Source organism: Pipra filicauda, unplaced genomic scaffold, assembly GCF_003945595.2.
Source record: "Pipra filicauda isolate LSUMZ 115617 unplaced genomic scaffold, ASM394559v2 scaffold4_size7858003_pilon, whole genome shotgun sequence".
Taxonomy (NCBI): Eukaryota; Metazoa; Chordata; class Aves; order Passeriformes; family Pipridae; genus Pipra; species Pipra filicauda.
This window is the reverse complement of record NW_024104643.1, coordinates 1333025-1344950: the sequence shown is the minus strand read 5'-3', so window position 1 is coordinate 1344950 and position 11926 is coordinate 1333025. Positions and strand designations below refer to the sequence as shown.

The 11926-nt window shown below is 34.1% G+C and overlaps 1 protein-coding gene across 1 annotated transcript in view; it reads right to left on the bottom strand.

The window, feature by feature from the left end:
* Positions 1 to 1777: 1777 nt before the first annotated feature.
* The window catches only part of PAWR (pro-apoptotic WT1 regulator), an 82279-nt gene continuing 72130 nt past the window's right edge, over positions 1778 to 11926 (bottom strand). Inside the window, exons 5-6 of the mRNA XM_027747809.2 lie at positions 11155 to 11259; positions 1778 to 6663 (exon numbers count right to left, since the gene is read on the bottom strand). Of these exons, the coding sequence (XP_027603610.1) occupies positions 6577 to 6663; positions 11155 to 11259 (192 nt within the window). The 3' untranslated portion in view covers positions 1778 to 6576. The remainder of the gene's footprint in view (positions 6664 to 11154; positions 11260 to 11926) is intronic.

The following is an 11926-nucleotide window of genomic DNA, read 5'->3' as shown; positions in this document are numbered from 1 at the left end:
GACAATTGTGTTCCCTAAGAAGCCCATCAATGACTACCAAGGCAGTCACTCCGAAACACTCCTGGGTGTTGTCTTTTTAGCCAGATTTTCTTCAGTGAAGAATAACAGAATGGTTTGAGTTCGAAGGAACCTTAAAGGTTATCTAGTTCCACTCTCCCTTGTCATGCAAAGGGATGCCTTCCACCAGACCAGGCTTCTCAAAGCTCAAAAGAAAACAAGGACTTACAGTCTTCTTTTTAAGTGCTTAATGTTCAAATCTGCTCCTAGAACTCTTCCAAAGACATTTTAACTTCCAGTGCCTGTAAAAAGATGGCCTGGACGTTTTGGGTTTGCTGAGGTGAGGACCCTTGTCAGACTATAAAATGAAACCAATTTAAAGGTGTTGAAAAAAGTCTTCTGGAGGCAGCAACTTTCACTTTAAGAAAGGGCCTGGGAGACTTGACATTGCTTAAGAAAATAAAACATTCTCTTTCTATGTGGTATGAAATGCTTTCCATACATCAGCATTACTCTTATACGTGATATTCCTACAAGGTTTCACTTTTAACAGCTGGAGACTAACAGAACTTTTTATGGTACAACAAGTGCATCGGATTGTCTCAATATCCTGTCAATATTCAATCCCTCTCAAACCCTTGGTAAGCTCTTGGTGTATCAAAGCAACTTCCAGCAGCAGAATGTTTCTCAGTGTAATTCTTCACCGCATGAGAAAATTTTTTCACATAAATATTTGAGGTCTGTTTAAGAAAGGAGAAGTATCCAGCAAGTAGATTTATGGACATTGTTACACTTTACAGATACCACTTTAGGTTTCTAGAAGAATAAGGGAAAGAAGAAGACACCAAAATCACAAAAAAAGAAAGAGATGAGCTGCAAGAGAAAAATTAGAACATCCACAGGAAAACATACCAAGTGCTACGATCAGGTTGCTATTGTATGGCAAATCCAATGACTAAAGGAAGAGCACAGAACAGACACGTGCACTTGGAGCTAAAATTTCCCAGCAAGACTGAGAAATCTAAAATGCCAAAGCCAAAAACTGAGAAAGGACATAATTTTGTATTTTAAAGCAAAATCTAAAAGCCACCGTGATTTTGTAAAGGAACTCAACTGAATTTAAATGAAATTCACCTAATATTTTAAATTTACTAAGTGAAAATGCTCATAATGTCTTATCCATAAAGTAATCATGGTGTTGAATGCATGGTTGCTTGTGGTATTCATGTTTCAAGTTGTTCTAAAACAACAACATTATAAACTTTAGGATGAACTGTGATATATATAGTAGTTATCTCTCTGATGTTTACCGATTATTCACTTGTCCCCTTTATGTGCAGTCTGCAGATACGAATGAAAAGGACGTTGTCTTTAATGATTCTGCTTGTGCAGGAGAAGAGAACATGTATTTATACAGAACTTTCAAAAGTTAAATCAAGTTAAATCAATTCACTTCATTTGTGCAGAAATTGCACTGTAGCATCCTTCCTTTTCCTGGGAAGGGTTATACTTCTACTACGAAGTAGGGGAAAGGATCATTTCCATCTAACAGATGGAAGGATACTCACTACATTCCTGAAGCAGACAATTAGTACAGTGTAAATATACAGATTACTCTCATGTGTCTGTAAACACATTCACACTTGAAAACTCAAATGTGAACGTAAACTAATTCTAGCAGTTCAGGCTGGGAGCTTCCCAGTATGGGTGACAAATCCAGCCAGAATTTTAGACAGACAGTATTAATTCTCCTTTAAAGACAATAAGTAGTCAGCCTGGATTAAAAAGGATTTTGTTTTATTTGGAAAAAGGCACACACTCTTTATTATTAAACATGTATCTTTTACCTGCAATACTAAGAATCTCAACATCATTTTTAATTTGATACCACAAGTATCACCATAGCTAGTCAATGCTCAAAACTTAAATGGATATCATTTATTTATAGCTTAATTATGCTTAAACTTTCTAAATGCACAAAACGAATATTTTTTTTTAAATTACTCCGCACTGCGAGACTATTTTCAGAGGAAAACTCAACTATCACAAGTCTTCCAGAATAGAAAAAATCACAACTAGCCCTGAACAAGAAGAGTTACATCAGAAATACAGAAATAAAAGCAAAAAGATTAAATTAACAAGGTAATAAACATCTGTTACAGTACAAGGAGAAACAGTTGACAGAGATTTGCTGCAATAAGTCAACATACTTGGAAGATCATCAGTTATATACACACCAATGCTCTTTTTGCCCTGGATATATTTAAGTAGTCCTAAAGAAATGCTTAATAACAGAAGTAGAAATGCTTCTAAAATTGCTGGTGTCAATACCTCTTGCAGGTACTTACGCCAGACAGACTGTCATGGAACAGATCCGTAGTGAACTTCTAGATCAAGTTAAATTACAAGATCCAGAACTAATTTGTTTCCCTTTAAACAAAATTTTTAAGTATAATCCTCACCTCCCTAGTCTCAGCAGCTACAAGTACTTAAAAACGAAGTCATGGATTGCAGTGGCAATTTCTCCAACTAAAACAGTTGTTTCTTATTAAAAACATCAGATGTTTATGATTGTTAATACTGACGCACATGAAGAGACTCAACCGACATCTTCATAAGAGGTCTGCAGTCCAAGAAATACTAACACTCAGTAATGGTATCCTTATTTATTAATTGGGTATTTGTTTTCCAGTAATTAATTACCTTTATTTTGGCTACTAATATTGATTTGTTGCAATTCAAGCTGAAAATAGCCATACAGAACATACAGAAAACCATAAAACGTCTGGAGGCATGTAACTCTGCTCTCCTAGTAAAATGTTAATAAGTAATTTGATCTCCAATACTACTTTTGGTATCCTTTAAGGTTGCAGGTTTCCAAGGTGTAATGATATAAGTTGAAAAGAGCTTTGATGTAGGTTTATCAGTTGTTTTTGACATAAAAAACCCGCTATATCTTTTGTAGTGCTTATGCCAGTCACAAATTTTTCCACGGCTAATTCTCAGTACAGCTGGATAAGAAAAAAAAAAATCCTTAATTAGGTTGTACTTCCCACTTTGGAAGTCACTGATTTATTTCTTGTTATCCTCTTTTCTCATTCTACCGCTCAAAGTCAGAGCCAACATACAACAGAATTAATCTCCAATTGTGTCAACACAAATCTGGCAATTAACCATGCAGAGTTTTGCTTTAAAGACAGAAAAAACACTCAATTGTAAATATAGACTGTATATTAATTTTCAGTTAATATACATATCAAGAAACACTTGATATTATTTGAAAAATGAAGAGAGAGACATTTTAATTTCATTATAAAATTCACCAGTTTCTAAATATGGTTGAAATGCTTTTTTAGGGAATAAATCCCTCAACCATTAGTGCACATTATCAGTGCTAAAAATATTTCTGGACAATTTTAACCTTCAATTCTGCATGTAGTTCTGTTTTTCTGTACTACAGTATATGACCATAACAGAACCACCATTGTGCATTATCAAAATAGGAATTATGTGATGTTCATAGTAAAGTATCATGAAAAAAATTTTCTCTTATTTGCTTTAGTCAATGAGAGTACTTTCCTGTTTAGATTTCCTAGATGACTCTGGTTACCCAGAAACACACATGGTTGACCTAAGCAGTTTGGCATGAATTTTAAGACATGAAAGTTCAGAAATCTCCAGAGGACTTACCCATTCACTTAATATTGCATAGTAACATCCTCCTCCGCTCACCCACCAAAAGAAGACCCCTAGTAAATTAACTTGGCCTAGGTATGTTAATACCAGAGTCATTCAGGAATCATATAACCTTCCCAAGAGACACGGGTTCCCACTTCCATCAGTCTCTCTGCTTTTAAATCACAGAACTGAGAACAATGGAGATGTTGGACTGGCCATGGGTTAGTGAATTGCTAGTAAGGTAGTAACTTAACACCTTTAAATCACCTGGGATAAAAACATATCCTATGTTTGAGCTTGACTCTAAAGGTACCCTACTGAAATAAAAGGACAATGGCAAGTAGCAACTAGACAATCACTAACATTCTATATAATACATAGTTTTTCCTAGAATCTACTAAATTTCTCACAAGAGTGATAATGAATTGTTATTGACACACTTTCTTCCAAAAAAAGCCCTCTAAATCTTCCAAACTGTCAGCAGAAGTGTCATGCTTCATGGTACAATTTGTGGGAACTTTTAAAACAATGAAGAGTTTTAGACTTGTATAATAACACACAGCAATAATAAGGTCCCGAGGCACTTGATGTGTGAGTTCACAATGGTTTTGTTCACATGTTCTGCCAGAGAATTATACTGGTTTCAAATATTTGCAAACTTCCCTTGCTAGCGTCTCTTCAAGGCAGGGTATCAGAAGCATTTCTGCCAAATACTTCTGTCAGTTGTATGTCCAACGTAAAATAAATAATTCTAATTTTGGCATTACTGTTGCTAATTTTTAGTCAACACACATGCAAACCGAGATAATATGAAGACAAGTAACTCTTGTTTATGTTTTGTTGTTATTTTTCTTTGGCTTAAAATGTATATGAAACACAGTTCAGGAAATATCTCATTTACAACTTCATATTGCTATCTGTGTGTTCTGCAGTAAAACCTAAATGTTGCTTCAATATGTTTGACATCCTATGCTGTACATCAGTGTGTGTATTTCCTACCTAGTAAACAGAGAAGGAAATCAGATGTTCTTCCAGAGAAAGTTTCATATTTATTCAAAAGGCATACATCTCAACTGACTTTTTTATTACTTGAAATTTTCAATTTCATGAAACTTAAATTGAGGGACTTCTTACTGTTTCAGTAATATTACAAACAATACTCATTAGTGTATATTCTAGGGCCTATACAAACCCTCATACCATTTAACCGCCTGAGTAAAGGTTTCAAATGATGTCCCATGAGATCTCATCTACTGTGAAGGAAAACATCGAGGCATCCTGGACTATACGTGTCTTGAAAAATATTTTAAAGCTTTGAAAAGTTCTTCCTCATCAGAATGCACAAATGCAAAATAACCTATCCTATATCCAAAACAATCCAAGGTGTAATAGCTGGATTTTAAATTTAAGAAACAGTCATTAAATACACAATATGAAAACAACTGGAAAATCTGAAAAGGTGATTGTTATATATATTATATATATAAAAATATAACAATATTGCTATATTGTTACATTTTAACATTGCCTTTAAGTTTTAAAGTGACAAGAACTATATTCATGCAACTTTCTGACACCAAACTTCAGTATTGTAAGAAAAAGACTGGACTCTCTGAAATATTTTTATTTCTAGTGTCCTGACTCAAAGGACATGTACATTTAATCTGATCCAGAATGAAAAATACACTGTATTAAGATGACAAAGTACAAAAAAAATTTCAGTCTAACAAAAATTTTAAGAAGAGAGTTGTTAATTGAGGTCTGTGGTTAAAGTCTAATGAAAATTTTGTCTGTTATCATGTTATAGAAGAATAAGTACAGTCATAACTGGATTGTAACATCTAACCAGGTACTTTTTAAACACCTTGTTCGTTTAAAATCAAGGATAAAAAGGGGGTCTTTATACCATTCGATGTTTCAGAAAGGCATGAATCACTAGTATGCCCCTCTACTTTTGTTATGTACAAAAATTTTCACTCAGCTTAAAAAAAAATAAATCAAAAAACTCATATTGGTTATGATCACTACAAATTTTAAGATGTCAGCTTTAAGCAGGAGAGTATTGCAGAAGTGTCTGCTAAAATGAAAGCTCCAGGCTTTGTCTAAATTCTCAACACAGCAAACAAACTGTCTGACTGCAAACTTGCATTTCATTGCTAAAGCAAAAGCTATAAAATAAACTGCAGTGCACAACTTCAATATGATTCTAAGAACTTATTAATGCTGATACCAGAGGTGATTTATTTGGCTTTTTGGTGTTCTGTGTTTGCTTTTTTTTTTTTTTCAATAAAACCTTCCCCTCCTGACAGAATACTGTTAAACACAGAAAAAAAATTGCTACTCTCTACTACTGTCAATCTTTCAGATACAGTAAAAAAAACTTCAACATACAAGAGTTCTAGAGCAAGTCATCAATCTGCAAAATGTTATACATCAGTAATAAGGCATCCACTTTACAGCTGTTTAAACAAAAAAGGAAGCTTTTCCCAAAATATATATTTTGGACCTCTGTAAACAAAGTTTATATGTATTGCTTCCATTCATTTAAAAAATATACACCCACATGGATTGAAAGTGATCTTGGTGCTATGAATCTTAAATTATTGCAATTTATGCAGATGTAATCTGAAGATACAAAACCCAAATATTTTTGAACTTAATATTTTGAAATACATCAAAAAGTTTAATTATGCTTATGTGAAAAGAAAGCTAAAAATATACCCCAAATTTTATGTCATTTCATTGAACAAGTACTATGAAAATAAACATTCATCTGGTTTCCTAACAATAAATATACAAACAGTTATTATAACATACTGCAACACACAGGAAGTATTACTACATTGACCTTAATGTTCACTCAGTAGTTTTTAAATCTTTCCTCATTGAGGTCTGAATCTTCTACCTTGTCAGCTGTCCAACAACTTTTAAGAGGGTTTTATTTTCTTGTTTCAACTGTTCATTTTCATCTTCTATATCATCTAGGTCCTGTGCAAAAAAAAAGAAGAATAATAATTTCCCAGAACATAAACAAAGTCTCAATTAGTAGCATTAGGAATTTAGCATCTTAGCTCTGACATGAAGAAGATGGGGTAGGGAAGAATTAGTGTCACAGTAGGTACCCTTACAACTGTTAAAACCGGCCAGTTTCCAAGTGTTACTGTAATTACAAAATATTAATATTATATTCCCACATACAAGTACCTTTAAATAGAAATACATTCAGACTAAAGCTACAGCAGGAATTAATGAATAAAGAAACCAAAATAGGATGGGTGTGATTATTTTTCTGGCATATACAGAGAAAGCATTACTCAGATATTGCCTCTGCTCTCCCAGACTGTGCTTGTCTGCAATTATCCCACTCACATATACACATCACTCGTTATTACTGCAAGATCTGCTTTGTGTTTTAAATTAACTAACAATATTTTCAGAAACAGATCTGCCTGTCCATTTTTTGTTTTCTGTGAAAAAAATTAAAATGGATTCTGTAACTTCTGTCTAAACCGCTGAAAGACCCAACAGCACACACAATAATAATGAGCGCTCTAAATAGATTGCTTTCACCCCAAATGTTTGCCTCTTTTCCACAAATTACCATTTTTATCCAGTTCCCATTTTACTTCTTCACTTCCTACCAAGTCTTTTCAAGCCTTTAAACTGAAAAACAGTGAAAATGGCTGCTTAATGCAAGTGTTACTTGAGCAAAAGTAGTTTTAATCTATAAAAAAAACACATGGAAGAAACAGAATGTGAACAAAACAAAGAAAGAAAAGCAGAAAAGTGGTATCAAGAACAGCACTCTAAGGAGAAAAATTAATGACAGGCAAAGGAAAAAGAACCAGAATTCTCATTGGAAATCTTAATGTCTCTTGATTCAAGTCTGCAAAACTCTCCTGTTGCTTTAAGTAATAAAAGATTTTCTTTCTCGTCTCTTTAAGTTGTTAAGTAGCATTTGACATATGAAGCCCAGTTTCTTATTTCTTTTTAGTGAGGTCACTCCAGAAGTGCATGCTAGAGATGATGTGTTTAATTGGTATAATCATTTTTAAAAGCCTCTTCAGTTTGTGAATCCATACCACAATACCTCTGCAATGACTTTATTGTTTTTCTAATCGGAATCAAGAAATCGCTAGCAGAAATTCCTCTTTGCTTCACACAAGTAATGTTGCGTCACAGCATGAATGACTTCCAGGAAAAGCATCTGACCACTCCAGCATAACAGATACAAGTGGCTTAAACAACAAAATATGCAAAGTTTTGATGCTATAAATACAGTTTAATATAAAGAAACACACTTTATATTTTCAATAAAATGTGTGTTTTGGTTTGGTTTGGTTTTTTAGTTTAATATACAGAATACTTTATTTGAACTTGTTAACCTAGCCATTGGATGCCTCAATTAAAGCTTACCTAAAGACCCTCTGTTTAAAATACCGCAACTGACTCAAAAAAAAAAAAAATTACAAGTTTGTGAAATGCTTATGCTGCAAAAAAAACATTCCAAAGATTACTACAAGTAAGAGACTCTTGAATATGAGCCAGGAAAAATAACTGTTGCAGTTTAAATATCTACAGAAACAATGGGCTGAGAGATGCAGGGGATTTTGCCACTTTGAAGTTTAAAGTTTCTTATTCAAAATTACACCGCTAATTTATGCTTATTAGCAAAAAAAGATGCAATAGCAGGAAAGCTTGGACTTCACATACCAAAAGAACCAATAACTATACAACTGACACTAACTGGACTGTAAATCCTCATTGACAGACCCTCTCCAAACACACTTTTAACTACAATGACATCTTACTGAGGTCAGAGATGACTAAGTGTAAACTAGTCAACAGTTGAACTTTGCCTACAAATATTTAAATAGTTTGAGATGCCTTTCCCTTCAGACATTTGAAGTTTTAATGAAGCAATTACCCCTTTCTTACAAAGAACATGGCAGACATACTTTTAATGTCTAATGTCCAATGTAATGGAATGAGGGAATGCCATTTATGGTCTTTTCTGTTCCTCAATATAAATGCAGCTCAGGATTCTTGGAAAAACAGTTTTTTCAGTTGCAACACAAGGTCTTAGACAATCAAGGATTCATCCATGGTCATCAACTGACTGAAACTTGTAGAAAGAGCATTTCTTTAATATGGACTGAGCAGTCAGAAAGCTATGCAGTAAATTGGCTTTTTAAGAAGTTATTTAGAGTCTTTGACATGAAATTCTTTCCATACCCACGCATCTCAACATGCAATAACTATATATTTTGATGAACAGAAAAGCTGGAGAAATACCATGAACATGTAGATGTTCAAATTTAGACACCTCTATTTAGGTTGCCTACGAGTAAAATTTTTTAAAAAGATCTCTGCATAAGCTCCCTAAGGTAAGTTTAGTCCTCAGAACATCCTTCTATCTGAACAGAAGGCTGAAGATCACAACTGTTCTTCCATGCAAAGCATCCAAACCTAGTGCTAGGTCTACAGACTAACACTCCACAAAGAACATATGGATGTCCAAGTGCTGGCTCTTGTGTTCTCAGTTATGATAATAAACCTGAAGCAAATATAACTGCCCTATTAACTTCCATAACTTTCTATCATCAGAATGATGTAGTATTTCTACGGCTTTTCTCTTTCTAAATCCACATGGATAGCCAATACAGAAGAAAACATAAATCCAAGAGTCAATAAACAAGAAAGTAAAGCTGAATGTGTTTTAATGGAAGCATCTCTTGAGACATGGGTTCAAACTTTTTAGAAAAGACAAATTATGCTGGTCACAAAGTCAAAAGGCAGCTTTTTGATCATTAAGAAAAGCCCAAGAGACATGGACACAAATAACTTGCACTCAATGAAGCAAACAGACAGTGTTAAAGCTATGAAGAATGCTGATCTCATGGAGAAAAAAAAATTCCATCCTCTTTTGCGCTTAAAAGTATCTACCAAGAAAGCATCAATAAGATGGCTTTGTAGATCTCATGGAAAGGTACAGTTTTAGTCATGGTATAATAAAGTGGTTTTTGAAAGGACTATATTCTGTTTAATGTTTACTTTCATGTAACAAGCAGAAATTGTCACTGTCCTTAACACAGGCAAGGCACAGACACTGCCTGACTTTACTACAAATGTTCAAAGATGGTTTCTAGCTAGAAACTTCATGGATTTAATTTAGGACATCATACTTCAAATATAGCAGAAAAAAATAACATTGTTTCTGGAACAGCAAACCTCTGTCATAGTCCTAAACCACAAGATTTCAGTGATTTAGGTTATTTTGATTTGTTCTTTCTGACCTTTGAGGCAGGAAGTAGGACATGACTAACCATATTAAATAGCTTTGCCATCCATTATGTAGAAGGAATGAACACCTGCCTTGACTGTAATAATGTCATAATCTTAGATGTGACAGATTCTTTGCAGAATGAAAAACAGCATGAAGACCAATGCCTCACTTAAAATAGAAGTCTCTTCAAAACAGGCAATACCTCATTTATCCTACAGACTAACCTGCAACTTTCTTCATAAAAAAATCAAAATATATGTTTCAGAATAATCTCCTTTCATTCCCAGATTAGTTTGCAAACTTGTGAATGCTGTCCTTCTTTGCCATAGATGAAGAGATGCAAAATGAGATTCTGACATTGTTCATGCAGAGTTATTGCCTCCCCTCACTGCTGCATTGACCAAAGCCATATCTGCACTGGACTAGAAGACGCATATATCCCTCGTACATCCAGGCTCCACACCTCAGCCAGGAAATGCAAGATGAGGTCACTAATCCACTCTACAAAAGAATTTCTGTTTGCCCTTAAAATTGGGGCAACTTTTTTCTATTAACTTTTAAATTTCTCATCCTGTTCCATTTCCAAGCATGTCTCACTCTTCTAACCCCCTCTTTTCCTGCCTTCACATACCTTGCCTGAGTGATGCTACCTCAGGTGTCCTGCCTTCTGACTTGTTCTGCTTTTACTTGGGGTCAACTATAAAGAGTATGAGAATGTGTCAGAATATAAAAAACTTGCTCCCAAGTCTTTTTTAAGAGAATCTAAATTATTATTAGTAATTAAAAGCTGACTAAAATGAAATTAAATTTCTAATTACTTTGAAAAAGTCCTGCGTAACAATTTATTGAGAAAATTGTCAAAACCCCAACTTAATTGTTTCTTGGTATTCTACATACTGAATCTGAAAAGAAGAGACAGTCAAGTGTTTTGCTTTTATAACCTTGCTCTATGAACACTTAGAGCAACAACAAAATCAGGCACTCCAATAACACAGAACTCAGAGAAGTTAATCATGACAAACACAAGTCACCTGGAAAAAATATAACTTATGACATGCCTCTTGAGATCTATGCAATACAAAAGACCCCTCACACTCCACTCAGTGGATGCAGGTGTCTGAAGAACAGAACAGAAAATGCAGAGACTTTTATCCCCTCTTTCTGAAGAAGCTCATAAGAAAGTATTTGCTTACTCTGTTTAATAAATCAATTTCTTCCTTCAGCTTTCCAATTAGTTCCTCTTTGTCCTGCGTCATCTTCATTAATCTTGCATTTTCCTGTCTTTCCTTTGCAAGTTCCTAAAACCAGAATATTCAATGAAGTTGGAAATGTTATTTTTAAGAGACAGTTTAAAGTTTAATACCATTTAAAACAAAGAAAGAAGAACCCACACACACTTAGTTATAATTCCTTTCCTACAGCAAGTCAAACCCACATCTTCAAGTCCTTTTACATTTTAAGTAGCTAAAGAAACGTTCAAGATAATATTTTACCCACAGCAAATCTGTGTGATATCTGATTCAAATGATAATGTTTAAATTAATATTTAACTTAAGCATGAACCCAAAATTGGATAGGGGCCCAGAACAGAAGAAGTAAATGTAAAGTATGAGCTTCCAAATTTCTTATACTGGGAGGCTTAGTCTTATTTATGGTTGGTTTTTTTGGGTTTTTGTTTGGTTTTTTTTTTAACTACCATTAGCAAGGAAGGAAGACTAAATGTTAGATCTATGGGCCTGAATGTGAGAAAAAATGAAAATGTTCATTAGGAATTCAGTAAGTCAGGATTCAGGATACTGAAAGACAGCCCTCAAATCTTCCTCTGTTTTTCATATTAGTGGTAATTTAAGTATTTCAGAAAGAAGTTGATTTAGAAGGGAGGGTTATGGTGTACTTCACTCAAACCAAGGTTCCTCAAGTCTTAAAAAACCAGTAATTTCTACAAAATACAGTTTATTTTCACCC